The 19,195-nt window shown below is 40.0% G+C and overlaps 1 protein-coding gene across 1 annotated transcript in view; it reads left to right on the forward strand.

The window, feature by feature from the left end:
- The window catches only part of IQCM (IQ motif containing M), a 420,783-nt gene extending 405,132 nt beyond the window's left edge, over positions 1 to 15,651 (forward strand). The window contains 1 exon segment of the mRNA XM_052655057.1: positions 15,536 to 15,651. Within this exon segment, the coding sequence (XP_052511017.1) occupies positions 15,536 to 15,651 (116 nt within the window).
- The last annotated feature ends 3,544 nt before the right edge of the window (positions 15,652 to 19,195 follow it).

The following is a 19,195-nucleotide window of genomic DNA, read 5'->3' on the forward strand; positions in this document are numbered from 1 at the left end:
TTTTTTTGTCAAAGGATACTGTAAAGGAGAAAGACATCAAAGAAACTGAACTTGTGCTAATTACAATTGTGTTTAGGATGACCTACTTAAGACACAAAATGCCAGAAAGAAAGCACATCTATTCAGCATCACTTAAATTTAGTATAATAAGGAAGCCTAAAGAAGTACTTTTTAAAGTTTTCAACTGGATATGAGTTTTAACCAAGCCTCAATGGAGACCTAATTTTTGAAAGGTTTAAAATTCTTCTGTTCAGAGGATGTTCATATCAGACAAACGTGGACCCCTAACAATGTGAGAAAGTGCCCAGTGCTGTGGAACTTGCACAGCAAGATAATACTTTTCTTGATTCAGAATAATTATAATAATTAAAAGATACTTGAGAAATTCATGAAGTGAAATGAAGTGAAGTCGCTCAGTCGTGTCTGACTTTTTGCAACCCTGTAGACTGTTTCCATGGGATTTTCCAGGCAAGAGTACAAGAAGCATCAAATAAAGAAAAAGGACTTGGTCATGATGATAACGTGCCACTCAGTCTCTAGGGATGGATGTCTTTGGAAGCATGAAATGCTAATATGACCTAGATTGTTTAGAACTGGGGTTCTTCTATGAATTCAGCTCCACAAAAATGTTTCTGGGGTGGATCACTTGAATTTATCTGTTCAGTTCCTGTGCATCTTTGAGAAAGAAAAAGGCTGGATATTCAGCTTGAAAATTAACTTCCATGAATTGTCAGCAATAGTAGAATGAATCTTGCAGACTCAGGAACAATTTGATTGTGTTTACATAAGGAGTTTTGCATGGTAAAGATGTATTGACTAACCTTGATTTTCATCACAAAATTGGAAGCCCATCTGAGTTCTTGCTGGTGACCCCAGTCTGACACCATAGTGACAACGCAGTCTGTAAAGGTAGGAGATGATGTTATATACTCTAGAATGAGGAGGTTTGGAGAACTGGATACCCTTGGAAACAGAAAAACTCCAGGTAGACTTCAGCACACTGGGGATGGGTTCCCACCAATAAGGTCCTTGTTGGTGGAGATAAATGGGTTTTTCTTATCTGTATCTAGCCTAAACTTGGTCTTACACTGGAAATTATTATTTGCTTCCAGTGTGACAAAGTCATTGTTGCTCTTAGAAGTTTATCAGGTGCAGGAAAAGTGCCTGAGCATTTTGGAAGTAGGCAGTGGCCCCATATTTACTTTGATGTGAAAGGGAGTGCCATCTAGTGGTAAAGTGTGACTATGAGGGTACTTACCCTGTGAACATCCTGCTCTAAGCCTTTCCAGGAACGTGGATCCCGTATGGAAAGGGATTAAATACCTTAATAAATATGCTTGCTGAGAAATTGTCATTGCCTAGATTCAAGATCTGGGTGAAGGAAACTAATGGAACTCTACCAGCCTGAGTCTTTCAGTATTTCCAGAGTTTTGCTCATAATAGAAGGGAGAGGTGAGATGGCAGGAAGTGAGTACACCAGAGAGAGGTACCTATGTGATTCATCAAAGAAGACTGAACAAAATGAAGAATTTCTGTTCCTCAGAATTTAACCTGGGGTATGTATGTGGCCAGGGGAGCTAGCGTTGTGTGTTGAAAACAATCAGGATGGAGGAAAATTACACATTTCATGATCTTTACATCAGAATATAGACACATCTATGGTAAATGGAGAATATTAAGAAAGGGTTAGAGGAAACAATTTGCTAATCCATTAGAGGAGGTCATTTGCTTGTCTGAAAGTTGCATTCATATAGCAAGCATACTACTTAAAAATATATATATACCCAATAAATAAATACATACATACTAAGGCAGATGGTGATAAACTAACCTCTATCTCAGTGAAGGATAACCAAAAAAAAAAAAAAAGGAGAGAGAGAATGGCAATGATAGCAGCTATAATTTATCAAGAAGTTGTGGTGCATTCAAATCTAAATCAAGTACTTTATATGTATTTTCTCATTAAATTCCTATACTAATCCTTTTAGGTAGGTACTCTTATTATCTTCATTTTTCAGTTAAAGAAAAGCAAACTCATCTTTCCTAAGAACACAGAAATGCTAAGCTAGTAGTGCCAGTATCTGAATTCTGGTCTTTCTGATTCCCCAAATTGCTTTGTTCCAAAAATGTTGTCTTAGTTGCTCAGTCACGTCCAACTCTTTGTGTCTCCTACGGACTGTAGCCCACCAAGCTCTTCTACCCATGGAATTCTCCCCAGGAAGAATACTAGAGTGGTAGTTATTCCCTTCTCTAGGGGATCTTCCTGACCCAGGTATTGAACTCGGTCTCCTGCATTGCAGGCAGATTCTTTACCGTCTAAGCCACCAGGGAAAGAAAGCCGTCACAGATCTAGACATCATATTAAAAAGCAGAGACATCACTTTGCCAACGAAGGTCTCTATAGTTAAATCTATGGTTTTTTCAGTAGTTGTGTATGGATGTGAGAGTTGGACCATAAAGAAGGCTGAGTGCTGAAGAATAATGCTTTCAAATTGTGGTGCTGGAGAAGACGCTGGAGAGTCCCTTGGACAGCAAGGACTGGCATTCCTGAAGGAAATCAACCCTGAATATTCACTGGAAGGACTAATGATAAAGCTGAAACTCCAATACTTTGGCCACCTGATGTGAAGACCTGACTCACTGGAAAAGACCCTGATGCTGGGAAAGATTGACAGCAGGAGGAGAAGGGGACAGCAGAGGATGAGATGGTTGAATATCATCACCAACTCAATGGATATGAGTTTGAACAAACTCCAAGAGATAGTAAAGACTGGAAAGCCTGTTGTGCTGCAGTCCATGGGGTTTCAAAGAGTTAGACAGGACTTAGCAACTGAACAACAAAAATATCACAGGAATGTTAATCACTTCCTGGTGAGATATAGACCATCCTGCTTTGAAAAGTCTGTCCTTATCTAAATCCCATTAAGTTCGATTGGATTTCAGTAAGACCTCAATAGATTATGTAACACAAATGCTTTGAACCTTTCTTTCCAACATGCACATGTCTTGAAACATTTTAATTTTCTTTTTTCTCAGAGGACAATCAGCAGCCTGAGTCTTCACTCTGGTGTTGTCCTAACGTAAACTGAAATTAATAATGATGTACATGATTATTTCTAAGTAGTTACTATAGTAATACCATACCACTTTCATTTTATGACAAGGAAATGGAAAACCAAGGAAGGTCAAGGGATATGCTAAATTAGGGAGAACACTTGGGATACAATGCATTTGTATCCATTTTTCCCCTAGGATTCAAAATGTGTTTTCTTTAGATGGACCTCCTTTTGGTGTTCATCTCATATATTTGTTTGGAATATTAGGGTCTACATCAGTTCAGAGGAATTTCTTACTTATATGTTTTATATAGATTCTAAAGTCTTCTGCTTATATTTCCTTTTTCTATCACCCCTTTAAAGAAATATGATGATGAATTTCCATTTGAAAACTCTAAAATTGCTCTTGTGTTTCCATCTTGTAGTGTCTTTGTTCAAAGCCTCACTGCTACACCACTGGTCAGAAAATGAAAGCCAGGTCGTGGAAGCCATCCTGGCCATTTTTATATAAACCTGGCTGAGGGGCTCCTACTGAGAGTGGATGTCTTGTAATTGGGCCTGAAAGATCCAAAAAAGTTTCAGACGAGGTGGAAGAGGTTGGCATTCTTTGCCATTTTGACATGTACTTAGTCATGAGTACAGAGTACTTGGAGACAAGTAACTTGTTCTAGCTGTCTTTTAAACATTCTGTTCCAAAAAGAAGAATGATACCATATTAAGAATTAAGAATTTTACTTCCATAGTTTATTACATCAAGACTTCTAGGGAGAAAAATCTTATAATATCGATAGATACAAAAAGAGTCAATTGTGAAAACTGAACAAGCATCTAAATAAATAAATAGATGTGTAAGTAAGTAAGTAACTATGTGCTCAGTTGTGTCCAACTATTTGCAGCTCCATGGCCTGTAGCCTGCCAGGCTTTCCTGCCCATGGAATTTTCTAGGCAAGAATACTGGAAAAAGGTGCCAGTTCCTACTCCAGGGGATCGTTCCAACCCATGGATCGAAACTGCATCTCCTGTGTCTCCTGCACTGGCAGGTGGATTCTTTACCATGAGCACCACCTGGGAAACTCTAAGTAATTAAGTAAATAAATAAATAAAAACGAGCGAATAAATAAATCTGAGAGGAAATCTAGAAAACTACATATTTAAGACAGAAGCAGGCTAGATAGTACTCATAAAACAATACAGAGGAAAAATGACCTCAGTTATATATTAAAATTGCTAAGTCACTTCAGCCCCTCTTCCAAGGGATCTTCCCCACCCAGAGATCAAGCCTGCGGCTCCTGCTGCTCCTGCATTGCAGGTGGATTCTTTACCACTGAGCCATCCGGGAAGCCCCATATATATATACGACCATGTGTAAAATAGAGAGCCAGTGGGAAGCTACTCTATAGTACAGGCAGCTCAGCTCTGTGGTGAGCTCAGCTCTGTGGTGAGCTCTGTGATGACCCAGAGGGGTGGGATGGGGGTGTGAGAGGGATGCTCAATTGGGAGAGGATAAATGTATGTTAATTAACTTGATTGTGATAAGCATTTCACAATACATGTGTATAACAAGAAAATAATTTATGGGTTGAAATTTTTTAAACAACTATGGTTTCCAATGAGTTGCTATCAAATGTTCTGCAATCCGTATATGGATCAAGAATTACTTATAGCCTGATAAAACATGTCATTGATATGAGTCTTACATAAAATAGTAATAATGTTCGCCTTAGGTATTGGTGCAAAGAGAAAGTAAGATAATATAAATAAAGCACTCAGCACATTGCCTGGCAAGGAATAAATGTACACTAAAATGACATCTGTTATCCTTGTTCTTATTATTCTTTTTTAAATGCTGAAATCATACATTTTTTGGAAGAATTTCACAGAGGTGAAGTGCCGTTCTCACCATATCATATCAGCAGGAACATGTTGTCAGTATGACTTGTCTGCAGTGATATTATCCTTAATCACCTGATCAAGGTATTGTTTGTCAGGTTTCTCTACTATTTATGGAAACAGGGAGATACATATAGACATACTTTAGTAACTTTCTTCTCAGCCACCTTCTGCAGTCTATTTATTGAAAGCATGTAACTAAGTCCAACTGACACTGGGCGAGGGAGTGGGGAGGAATGGAGGAATAAAGCTTTTTGCCTGGAGATGGGAGTTTCTACATAAACTGTTAAGAACTACTAGATATTTTCATCACTATTTACTTATGTATAGTTATTTCCTAATATGAGTTATAATCTAAAACTACATTATTCTGTTGTTATTGTTCAAATTGTTCCAGCATTAGACATTGGGAGCTTTTGTCAGGTTGGTTTCTCAGTTTTGTATTTTTTTTTAATTTTTTAAAAAAATTTTTATTTTTACGTTATTTTAATGCTTCCTTAGGCAACACAAGGTTCTGCAGACTCATCTTGTAGTACCTGCCCTAGTCCTAGAACCAACCATTTTTGCAGGAGTCTTGGTTCCCTTTATTGGAGAATAATCTTTAGAGACCAAAATCTGGGCACTGGGTGTGCTCATTGCTACTGAGGTATCACTGTTTCCAGGCTCTCCCAGTGGACAATTCTAGGAAACACACATACGAATGCAAACCCCTGTTTGTACACATAGTTGTAATCATGTCTGTATCTCTCCTTCTGTGTCAGTCCATCTGCATTTTGTCTTTAGCCTCCAGAAATTTGGTCAAAGCATTGTTTTCCAAAGTTACTTAGGTAAGCTCCTTTCCCCTTGCCCCACCCCTTTCAGGGAGATGACATGACTTTTGGTGAAACCTGTATTTCCTGATTGCATAGTATACAGAGTCAACTCTTTCACATGCAAATATTTCCTTGCTAAATATTTCCCAGACTGATTAAAATTAAAAATATTTCCCAGACTGGTTTCTTTCATGTCCATGTTCTGTAAGCTCTTTTTCTATCTTTTCTGTTTTTATGCTATTCATTGTTTATATTATGCCATCTAATTTTATCATTTATTCTTACTTTGTGTCAGGAGCCCATTTATAACAAGCCTGCTCTCTCATTTCCTTTCATCTTGAGAGACATCCTTAATGTGATCTTTCCTCCTTGCTGGCCACTTACCGTGTGAATCACACCACCTGTACCTCAGGAACCACACCCTGGCCCCAAGTATTCATATCTGCCACAGCCTCAGCAGTGAAGTTCATATATTCTGTTTGCTCCCTATCCTGACCTTAGACGTCCTTCAGTCAGACAGCCCGCCCAGAATTCCCGTGTCCCCTTGGGATGCTCCGGCTCCCAGCAGCTCTCTTCACAGCACATCAGGCTGCAGAGCCGTCACCTAGGCGCTGCCCACAACCACTGCTCTGGTGCCATATTGGGCCATGATGTTTCCTCAGTGATTTGCTGCCCCCTTCAAAACAAAACCCTTTACTCCCAGATTTTCCCACCACCTATTCATGTTTTCTACCATTGAGGATTCCCATTTTCTCTTCCCCTAGGGCAAGATACAAGAGTAAGGGTGTCTGGCCCTGTCTCAAGAGTTCGTGGATATTTCCTCTTCCATTCCCCCACCAGTCTGTTCGTTCACGTCTCTAAGCTGGAAAGCGTTCTCATGTAATCACACGTTTTTCCTTACCATATGGCTCCATGTGCCAAGTTCTTCTGATTCCAGTTTCTTGAATCCCCCAAATGCTGCCCATTCTGAGCAAAGCCATACTCTTCCAAGTAGAAGCCCTCCTTTAGAAAATATTGCTATTGCTTGAAACCTCCTTGAAATGCAGTGGTATTTTTTGTTCTAGGATTTTTCTGCCTGAGGGTCATACATATCTGGAATATCACAAAATTATTCACCTCATTTTAAATGGCTATGTTTATTAAATAGCTATATGTTTTCCATTCCTCTTTACAGATCACTAATGAGAGAGCTGATTACTTAAAACCTCAAGAATAGAATATTCATTAGTTTTTATAGTTTTTTCACTATTTCAAGACTGACACTCATCAGAAATGAGGTGATTACGTTTAGTCACCCTCAAGGAAGCCATTGGTGTGTGCCTGTGTGCTAAATCTCTCAGCCGTGTCTGACTCTTTGCAACCCTATGGACTTTACCTGCCAGGCCCCTCTGTCCAACTTGGATATTTCAAAACAATGCCCAACTACATATACGCATGTCTGTATTTGACCTCAGGCATCCTTCGGTCAGATGGCCAGATATATGTGTATACCTGACATACACATATATGTATATATACATACATACATGAGGAGGGCATGGGAACCCACTCCAGGATTCCTGCCTGGAGAATCCTGTGGGCAGAGGAGCCTGGTGGGCCACAGTCGGGTCGCAAAGAGTCAGACGCGACTGAAGTGACTTAGCACGCAGCATGCCTGCAGATACATGTCTACTCCCAAAATAGTGGCCTGTAGAATTCTCTACCTACTGTTAGGCAGCCTCTGGCCTCTTTGCAGGCAGCCCCCGTAACAGAAGCTATTTCTGGCACTTCTCCTAAGATGTGTCACCTGTGCTACCCTCTGGGCTACAGCGTGGACTCCCCCGTCCCCGCCCCAGCCCCTGGCAGTGCCACGTGCTGCCGCCACTCTGAAGCTCAGGAAGCCTGATGGGGGTGTCCTGCTGCTGCTGCAGCCGCCAGTGCCTGTCCAGGCCACGCTGTGCGGGTCCCACATGGGCCCAGGCCGACCTGCTGAAGAGAAAAGCCCCTCTCCTGGCTTTCACACCCCAGTTCCCTCAATCTCAGAGCACTGATGCCCTGTACTCTCGGTGCTCTGAGAGCATGGTGTAGGAAACAGTAGCTCTCATTTGGGTCTTCCTTTCACGAGGCCTCTCCCTGGGGTGGTGGGAGGGTGAGGAAGAAGGAAGTCAGGGACACAAGGCAAAGTCTTAAGAGGCAGCTCAGAGCATGTAAAACCACCCATCATCCCTGCCATGGCCTCTGTCTTATTGGACCAAGATGAAAATATTCAGCTCACTCTTCTCGTATTAAGAATTTTTCCCCAAGAAGATATCTTGGTCTCTCATTGCAGAGCTGCCTAGAGAATTTATTCAGCCAATCTTCTTGGATATATTTCTGTTTGAAATTCTAAGATGCACAAAACCGAGGTTCAAATTTGGATCTCTGATATGCAAATATAACAATGTCCTTAATGGCTTCTCATCCAGGACTATATTTTTTAACTTTTGTTTTATATTTGAGTATAGTTGATTGCTGCTACTAAGTCGCTTCAGTCATGTCCTACTCTGTGCGACTGCATAGACGGCAGCCCACCGGGCTCCCCCATCCCTGGGATTCTCCAGGCAAGAATACTGGAATGGGTTGCCATTTCCTTCTCCAATATAGTTGATTACCCTGGAGAAAAATATGGGAACCCACTCCAGCATTCTTGCCTAGAGAATCTCATGGAGAACAGAGCTTGTTGGCTACAGTCCATGGGGTTGCACAGAATCGGACATGACTGAAACACACACACACATAATTGATTAACAGTATCGTGATAGTTTCAGGTGTACAGCAGAGTGATTCGGTTACACATGTAGATGTATCTATTGTTTTCAAATTCCTTGCCTGTTTAGGTTGTTACATAATACTGAGCAGAGTTCCCTGTGCTATACAGTAGGTCCTTGTCGGTTATCCTTTTAAGACATAGAGAATGGGCTTGTAGACAAAGTAGGGGAAAGGGGAGGGTGACATAAATTGCGAGAGCAGCATTGAAATATATACACTGCCATGTGTAAAATAGCTAGCTAGTGGGGAGCTTCTGTACGGGACAGGGAGCTCAGCTCGGTGCTCTGTAAGGATCTGCGGGAGCGGGATGGGGGGTGGAAGGGGAGCTCGAGAGGGACGGGGTGTATGTCTGTGTATAGCTGATTCACCTCCTTGTACAGCAGGAACACAGCATTATAGAGCAATTATACTCCCAGACTATATTTTTGCTTTATATTGACTATGATAATTTTCTGGTGGGCAGGGCCATTATACTATGTTAGGTAGATACTTTCATTTTTTAAACTAAATGTCTATGAGTAGCATAATAATTGCAATTTTTTTGTTTTCTTTCTGGATTAGGAAATGAAGGCCCAGAAAGGGCTCAACTCATGCCGTTTACACCACCTCCTAACACTTAGCATGAACCGAAACAGATACGACTAAATAGATCCTCAGTGCCCTAAATGTGTGTTTTATTTTCTAATACAATCTATGTTTGTTTTCTTTCCAAGTTGCTCTACAAACATTCATTCTGAAACACTGACAAAAGTAGCCAATAATGTAGAATAATATATAACCTTGAGTGGGTCAGAGAAATGGCATGAAAAATCGTAAAACAGACTTGTGAACATAAAAACATGGAGGTGGTTTCAAAGAAAACAGAGGCCAAAAGCTTACTTTGAGCCTTTGGGGAAAATCTAGTTTCTGTTTTCTGAAAAGACAGCCTATTAAGTGAGTATTAAGCATGTTGTCTGTTTTTATTGGATTATTTTCTCAAGTTGAAGTCATTTATTCAAATTATTGAATATCAGCAAAGATCTAACTTCTGATTACTTATTCATTATTTATAAGAAAAGTGACTTTTACCGTATATTCCAATCTGCTGCTGCTGCTGCTAAGTTGCTTCAGTCGTGTCCGACTCTGTGTGACCCCATAGATGGCAGCCCACCAGGCTCCTCTGTCCCTGGGATTCTCCAGGCAAGAATACTGGAGTGGGTTGCCAATTCCTTCTCCATATTCCAATCCAGAAACTTGACAATGTCTAATTGTTATTTTATATAAATAATATATTCTGTTGAAAATATAGATAAGCAGAAAGACTAAAGCTAAATTATAATTCCACTGTGAATATTTTGGTATTTAATACTGTACATGGTTTCCTATGTATATAACTTTAAAACAAAAACCTGGGATCTATATGATATTGCTTTGTAACCTGCTTTTTTATTTAAAATGAATTATAGCATATAGGGGTTTATAAAATGTTTCTATGACATATTATTTTTTTTTTGGACAAGATTGATCAGCACTTTTTATTGAGGACCAAGTTTAAGTGTTGATAAAAAGAGATTTCCAGAAGGTATTAAAAAATTACAAATGTTCCTGAAATGGGTTCTTGTCATACAATAGGTGAACATCTCTGTAGAAGACTTCGCAGAGCCAAAAAAAAGAAACAGGATGGCCTAATTACTGAGTACCTCCTGTGGGCCAGGTGTTTTCCTTCTGGCATCTCACTTATTCTCACTATTATCCTACAGAGTAGATACAATTACCATCTCTGTTTTCTATATAAGGAAATCCAGGCCCAGAGATTTGAGTTCTTTGCTTGAAGTTTCTATGACATAGTTTAAAGGTCTTGGTTGAAGTTGTTTTCATCTAGAGAAGTTTTTTTATTTGTCCTTGGGACCCAGCAAACTCTAAATTTATTTAAGGTATTTTGGACCACACAGGTGCCATGAACTGGGGCTTCAAACCAATGGCAGCTTTGAGGTTCTGCTCCATCTACCCTGCCTCATGAAAAAGGGAAAGTTTCCTTGCTCCCCTTCTTTGAAATGTTCTCTTCTCTTCTCTTCCCTTCCCTTCCCTTTCCTTCCCTCCTCTCTCTCTCTCACTCTCTTTCTTTTTCTGATATTATCCCGCCTACTCTGATGGTGTAACCCTCTGGGCCCATGCCTTCCATTGTGGTCTCCTGCTGGGCTCCCCATTTTGAGTGAACTCTAAGCTTTGCCTCTTGATGCTTTTCCCCTCACAAAGCTGTAGCTCAGACATCCAGTTCGGTTCAGTTACTCAGTCATGTCTGACTTTTTGCTACCCCATGGGCTGCAGCATGCCAGGCTTCTCTGTCCTTCACCACCTCCCAGAGATTGCTCAAACTCATGTCCATCGAATTGGTGATACCATCCAAACATCTCATTCTCTGTCATCCCCTTCTCCTCCTGCCTTCAATCTTTCCCAGCATCAGGGTCTTTTCCCGTGAGTCAGCTCTTCGCATCAGGTGGCCAAAGGATTGAAGTTTCAGCTTCAGCATCAGTCCTTCCAGTGAATGTTCAGGACTGATTTCCTTTAGGATGAGCTGGTTGGATCTTCTTGCAGTCCAAGGGACTCTCAAGAGTCTTCTCCAGCACCACAGTTCAAAAGCATCAATTCTTTGGTGCTCAGCTTTCTTTATTTCTTTTTTCTAATTTCCTTTTCAGACAACCAGGGCTCAGCAGAAAACCTCAGAACACCAGAAGTAAACTGGCTTTAGCACTTTGACAATATCCACTGTGGGTGCATGCTAAGTTGCTTCAGTCGTGTCCAACTCTGCACGACCCTACCGACTGTAGCTCCCCAGGCTCCTCTGTCCATGGGATTCTCCAGGCAAGAACACTGGAGTGGGTTGTCATGCCCTCCTCCAGGGGGTCTTCCCGACCCAAGGATCAAACCCGAGTCTCTCACGTCTACCTGCGTTGGCAGGTTCTTTAGCTAGGCTTACTAGCACCACCTAGGAAGCCCAAATATCCACTAAGGTTACTCATTTTACTTTGTTTTTTTTTTGGCCTTTATTTTCTTCCTTCTCTGCCAATTCAGCAATACAGCTTAGAATATATTTGATATTTTACTCAAGATTTGAGTATTTTTAATCAAAGTGATTGTTTTCTGAATCTGTCTCACCATATAAGAAAAATGAAGGTCAAGACTATTTACTTTGAATGATTAAAAATATATCATGTATACTTACATTTTTATCCTCCCTAATATGAATGATCCTTTATTTAATTGAAATATTTATGAAATAACAAATTATGCAATTTAGGATTCTGCTCCCAGTCCCACTTCAGGTCAGCAGCTAAGATTCTGGTAAGCAATTTCAATGTGTGGGATTTTTTTCCCCATGTCAACAAGCAATTCTCTGCCACCAGCTGGGAGTCCTACAGTCTTATTCAGTTCTGGTAGAGTCTACCTGGAGGGAGTGTCAACTCCCAATCAGATGCCCTAGGCTCAGGGCTCCATCCCAGGAGACAATCTTCCATTTTAGATGCCAATTGATAGTAGGTCATCAGGACTTCACTGTGCTAATGCAAGGGGGCTGGATTCTATCCCTGGGTAAGGTGTTAGATCCCATATGCCACACCTAAGAGTCCACAACCTGCAACTAAAGATCACATGTGCAACAATGAAGCTCTTGCATGCTGAAACTCATACCCAGGGCAGCCAAATAAATAAATATTCTTTAAAAAGTAGTAGATCATCAGATTACCCACAACTTGTGCTCAACTTGGCTACAAATCGGAGAGTCTCATGACCCCCTCCTCAGGTTTTATTAATCTGCTAAAGCAGCTCACAGAACTCAGGGAAACACTTCCTTACATTTACTATTTTATTGAAGGATGGGATAAAAGATACCAAAGAACAGCCAGTGGGCAAGATCCGGAGGGTGAGATCTGGGAGAGCCCCCTACTTCTGTCCTTGTGGCATCACCCTTCCAGTCTGAGTTTTCATCCACCTGGAAGTTTTCTGAACCCCACACTACTGGGATTTTTACAGAGGCTGTATCGCATAGGCGTGAAAGTGTTAGTTGCTCAGTCTTGTGGGACACTTTGCAGCCCCCATGGACTGTAGACTGCCAGGCTGCTCTGTCCGTGGGATTCTTCAGGCAAGAATTCTGAAGTGGGTTGCCATCCCCTTCTCCAGGGGATCTTCCTGACCCAGGGATTGAACCCAATTCTCCTGCACTGCAGGCAGATTCTTTACCCTGTAAGCCACCAGGGAAGAACATCACATAGGCGTGATGGACCATTAATTCCATTTCCAGCCCTTGTCTCTCCCTGGAGAAGTGTTGGTGGGGGGACTAAAAGCTCTAAACTTCTAATCATGGCTGGTGACCAGCGCCCTTCCTGGAGCCCACCCAGGCATCTCATTAGAACCAAAGATGCTCCCAACGCTGCTATCACTTAGGAAATTATGTTTTAGGAGCTTTGTGCCAGGAACTGGGGGCAGAGACCAGTCGATACACATTTTTTATTATGTCATGCAATTGTTAGGGGAATTTCTTTATAAAGCCTACCTATATTATAATTTCAGCATAAATAATAATTCAGCAACTATATTTTGAATACTTATGAATTGTCAGACACATTTTTAACTAATAGGCTTTCTGTATTTGAGGGATTTTAAGTTTATGGAACCATTAGTGGAGAGTACAGTGTTCCCTTATACTCTCACTTGCCACTCCCTCCTCCTGGTCCCTGTTATTAACACCTTGCATTAGTGTGGTATATGTGTTATAACTGATGAGTCAATATTAATACATTGTTGTTGCAAATAAGTCTCTTTTCTAAAAAAAGATTATGGGAGTGTAGTTGCTTTACAATGTTGTTTTAGCAACATTGTAAACATGGCAAAGTGAATCAGCTATACATATACACATATCCTGGCTTCTCCGGTGGCTCGGCAGTAAAGAACCTGCCTGCAATGCAGGAGCTGCAGGGGCCATGAGTTCGATCCCTAGGTCGGGAAGATCTGCTGGTGGAGAGCATGGCAGCCCAGTCCAATATTCTTGCCTGGAGAATTCCATAGACAGAGGAGCCTGGCGGGCTACAGTTTACAGGGTTGCAAAGAGTTGGACATGACTGAAGAGACGTAGCACAGCACAGCATACACATATCCCTTCTCCTCTTCCTGGATTTACTTCCCATTTTGGTCACCACGGAGAACTGAGTAGAGTTCCCTGAGCTATACGTTTGGTTCCCATTGGTTATCTGTTTTATACGTAGTATCAGTAGTGTGTATATGTCAATCCCAATCTCCCAATTCATCCCACGTCCCCTTCCCCCTTGGTATCCATATGTTTGTTTTCTGTGTCTGTGTCTCTCGTTCTACTGTGTAAATAAGATTATCTATACCAATACTTTCATATTCCACACATATGCACTAATATACGTATTTGTTTTTCTGACTTCATTCTGTTTTCTATGTATCTCTTGATATATGTTTTGGAATCCTTTTAGCAATCAGACAAAATGTATGTTATCCCTATTTCAAAAAAAAAATGAAGCTAAGATTGAGTATTAAATTTAAAATTTTGATTCACTCACAAATGTTTAAGAACAAGAGCTTCGACCATTATTATATTTACTTTCTCTTCTATTTTACCTGCTTTGAGTAATCCCGTATCTCAGCTGTTTTTTGCTTATTGAAATGTATGCTTAGTATTGTGTAATATTACAAAATTTCCATAGAAAATCATTGTATTTTGAGATCTCATCTTTAGAACAAACACACTTCTCTTGTATATCTAGTATATTGTGCTGTGCTTAGTCGCTCAGTCGTATCTGACTCTGTGTGACCCTGTGGACCCGCCAGGCTCCTCTGTCCATGGGGGTTCTCCAGGCAAGAATACTGGGGTGGGTAGCCATGCCCTCCTCCAGAGGATCTTCTCAACCCAGGGACTGAACCCAGGTCTCCCACATTGCAGGTGGATTCTTTACCTTCTGAGCCATCAGGGAAGCCCAAATGCGATATTAGGACACCGGTTGGTGATGGCCTTTTCCTGTGATCACACCTGCAATGAAAATTACTATTACTAATTGTTCTATGAATACTCTGCAGTCTAATTTAGTTTTGTTAGTATAAGCCTTGCTCTTAATCTAATGGCAATATAGATAAACATGAAAACAACAATGCTCTGCTTTTTCTTTAACAGCACATCGTCCTTTATTTTCTTTTAGTAATGAAGAGTGTTCTTCTCATAACTTTAAATATTCTTTTGGGTAGTTGTTTATATTTTCATTTAAGAACAATGATAGTTCTTACAGGGCAAAATAGACTACCATGTCTGTAAATGAGTCCTGTGGGTAATGGTGTCTGCAGTAAACCTGTGGCTTTATTTGTTTTTCTAAAAAAAAATCTTTGACTGCACTGGGTCTTTGTGGCAGCGTGCAGGGTTCTCTAACTGAGGTGTGGGCTCAGTAGTTGCAGTGTGTGGGTTTAGTGGCTCCATGGCCTGTGCAATCTTAATTCCCTGACCAGGGATGGAACCCATGACCCCTGCATTAGGAGGTAGATTCTCAACTATTGGACCACCAAGGAAGTCCCTTTTATTTCTTATTTGAACTCGTTTCATTCATAAAGATGAATCAAGTACAAGCCATCTCTACAAAGAATGCTTTGTATTGATTTGAATATCAGTATCAGAACTGATTTCATTGTAAAGCAAAAGTTTTCAGTGTTGTTGTTCTTAAGGTCATACATATGTTGCACCTAACTTACTTCATGTATGCTGTATATTGGTGGAATCCAGATTCTGCCATCCTTTCTCTCAACTTTTTGGTTCAATGGTAATTCTTGCTGAATTTCATGTCATGATATATAATGTAATGAATGCACCTGAAGGAGACGTGCCAAAGTCAAATCTATCTTAGCACCACCATAACTGATTTCCTATAACATTTGATGATTTCAAAAGCGTGGTACATTCCGTTATAGAATTTAAAATTCATTAATGTAATTATATATTTTGTCTGACAGTAAGTGGGCATCCAGTACTCAAAAGAGCTAACATCCGGATTGTTGGAAAGCTGGTGGCCGCATCTATAAGAGAAAGGAAAATGAGACAATGGTATTCATCATGAGAAGTAAGATAGTGTTTTCTAAACAATTTTGTTACCTTGAGAGTTGAACCTATCTTCCCAAAGACATAGATTAGCATTGGCCATGGATGAATTCTGTATCAACTGGAAAAAAGGACAAGTATCTCTGAACATCCAAAGAAGAACTTCAACAAGACGGTCTATAATTACTAAACGTCTTCAGATGAAACATTCATTGGATCTTTTTTATAAATAACATCTGTTTGATCATAATAGAGTTGAAATCACGTAGTATCAAGTATTTCTTTCATTGGACTCAAATTTGGTTTGTTCCAGTACCAACCAATAAATGCTATAAAAAAGTTAAAATTCTTATTTTTAAACATTTGTTTCCATTTTTAGAAATGATTTCTCAAAATGTGTTTTAAAATATATTGTTTTATTAGTGTAGTTATCATATTATGGTTCCCCTATCTTACTGCTCACTTGAAAGTGAACAACTGAGAGTTAATATGTAGTATTCCTGAGTTACCTGCCTTATTTACAAAAGCTCTGATGTACAGTGGCTGACGCCAGTCCCTTAAGAACCTTGAATTTAAATGTATCGATCTGTCCATCATCCATCCATCTATCCATCATTCCTTCCCTTGTCCCTCTGTTTCTCCTTTCATCTGTGAATGAGATTGGAGAAATAAGTGAAGGCGTGAACCTAGAGGAACATAATCCACGCACAGCACAGTGACTTGGCATGAAGAAAGAGGCAGGGGCTGTGTGACAGGCGCTCCATTTTCCCTGTCCTCACCCTAATCTGTTACTCTGCAACAGACACTTAGGGTTTGTTTGTTTGTTTTTAATCCCTCAGACTACTTCATGCAATGGAGTTTGCTGTAAATATGGGAATCACTAGAATGAAATCTTCAGAAAAGCTAATTACAAGAATCACGTAAAGTCAGGGCCCCACGAAAACCAGAACCAAGATGGACGAAAACAGACGCTAATACTCTAATTAGAAAATGTTAACAGTAAGACATCTGACTGGGGGGAAAAGGATTGCTGGAGCTAAAACAGAGAGGTTAGCTTATCTGTGGAATTAGATGATCTGTATTATCCCTGCTAATAATTGAGAAAGCTTCATTTTAAAGAGAAACATTTTACTTCCATACTGAAAAACAGCTGGAAAATATACAGTTAAATAATCACACGAGTTGAGTCCCAGCATGGTAACAGATCATCAGCTTGCTCCTTTTTATAGCATTATTAAGGTAAAAATGGGCTAGATTTCTGCCTCCAGTGTTCTGAAAAATTGAGAGCGAAAGCATAGAATAAAAGGAAAGGTACTTACAAACTAAAACATAAAATATCCTAATGAGTGCTGTGTAATGAATGCCACTATTTCAAATGACAATTATATTTATAGGAGAAAACCATTAATATAAAAACAATATCACAACTACCTATTAACATAAAATATGAAAACTAAGCTATGATGATGACAATTGGGAGCAAGATGCTGAAGAAATTTATTTTTCCTTTAAAAAAGTGTGATTATTCTTGTCTCATGTTTTCTACATTTGACTCTTCTTGATTTTTAGCTAGCTGAAGCCGGGCTCCTAAATGCCTTGTAGAGGTGTGATCCTACATGAAGTTCACTGACGTGCCACTCCAGAGTTAGAAGACAGTGTAAGGTCAGTGAAAAGGAGCCTTCACTTTTCAATAGTCAATTTCTGTATAAAAATTGGCATTTGGTGCTCATCAAAGAACAAGAAATATAGGATATGCTCTAAATGTCCATTGTGTTTTTGAGCCAACTACCTGATGGAAGTCATCACTTATATGTAAATGAACTGTCAATGGCTTGCCACTGTTGGCGATTACTGGACTGTGAAGGGTATGTCTTAATAAGAACTGAAGCTCTTCACAGACTTTGATTTACTGGAAATAAAATAGAAAAGTCCTCTGAGACTACAAAGGACACTTGTTTCAGATAAAACGTCTAGACAGTAGCAATATATTTAGGGCTTTTATTATAGCAAAACTGCAAATTAGAATGGAGTGGTGAGAAAAGTTCCTGTGACCCAGCTGAGTTCTAAAACACTGCTTTTGACTAGAGTAATACAATCTTTAAAATAGCTAAGCCAAATTAAATAAAAGTGCATTAAGAAAAGAAAGCAGAAACAACAGAAGGTCAAGATTTAGGTTTCTTACGTCTCTTAAATGATCTTTGTCTTATGTCTTACATTTTATTATAAATTTATATTTTTCTAAATAAAAGCAGCTATCAGAATAGTTGAAAGCCAAACTTCCATGACCCTGAAACATGGACTACTTTTCAGAAAATTCAGATTTAAGGGAATTATTCCTTGTTGATTCATTCCTTTTCTCAGCTTCCATTCTAGAACACACAATTGAAATACTGAATTCTGTGTAACTTTTATTAATGTTGTTAATAACAAAGATATATTAAATTTGCAAAATACTTTAGAATTTGCAGGATACTTTCACACAAAAGGGAATTTGGGAATGTGTGCACATGTGTGCATGCTCAGTCATGTCCGACTCTGCGACTCCGTGGACTGTAGCCCATGAGGTTCCTCTGTCCGTGGGATTCTCCAGGCAAGAACACTGGGTTGCCACTTTCTCCTCCAGGGGATCTTCCTGACCTAGGGATTGAACTGGAGTCTCCTGCTTAGCGGGCAAGTTCTGTACCACTGAGCCCCAGAGAAGCCCATATTATGTTGAGAGAAGTATCTAATTCTGCGTAGGTTAATAACTTTGAGAAACAATCCTCCTAATCCCATTAGCTTAAAATAATGACTTCTCTTTTGCTCACTTCATAATTCAACATAAGCCAGCAGGTACTGCCCCATGCATTATTTTAAACATTCGGGTTTTTTCCATCTTAATAGCTTTGACATTCTTTGGGGCTTCACCTGCAATCTTCACAGCCAGGCAGCAGATAAAAAAGAGAGTGTAGAGAAAGCATACCCTCTTCTTAACTGCTTCAATCTGAGCTTGGAACATATTACTTATCTCTACTGAAGAGAATTTGTTAACTGATTCCATCTAAATGAAGTGGGACTAGGAAATGCTGTTTAGTTTTATCAAAAAAGAGAATATGCCATTTTGGGACATAGGAGTAAATTGCATTCCTCATTATTTTAGGGAACAGGAAAAATTTCAAACACTTTCACTTGAATGGTCATCATTCTAGTTTAAAACATTATAAGGAGTCTGGATCAAGATGGCAGCTTTGGAAGATCTTGAGCTCACCTTCTCCAATAGTTCTATGTGCTAAGTCGCTTCAGTCCTGTCCGACTCTGTGTGACCCCATAGACAGCAGCCCACCAGGCCCCCCTGTCCCTGGGATTCTCCAGGCAAGAACACTGGAGTGGGTCGCCATTTCCCTCTCCAAAGCATGAAAGTGAAAAGTGAACACCAGCTAAATATAGAACAGCCATCTCTGAGAATGATCTGAAGAATAGTAGAAAAGATTTTCCACATCTAAAGATATAAAGAGGGGGCCACAATGAAATGGGTATGAGCAGTGTAGACATGGTCTCCTTGGGACCAGACCCTTAGCATGATGACCTGCTGCTGG

The sequence above is a fragment of the Budorcas taxicolor genome, chromosome 17 (assembly GCF_023091745.1).
Source record: "Budorcas taxicolor isolate Tak-1 chromosome 17, Takin1.1, whole genome shotgun sequence".
Lineage (NCBI taxonomy): Eukaryota > Metazoa > Chordata > Mammalia > Artiodactyla > Bovidae > Budorcas > Budorcas taxicolor.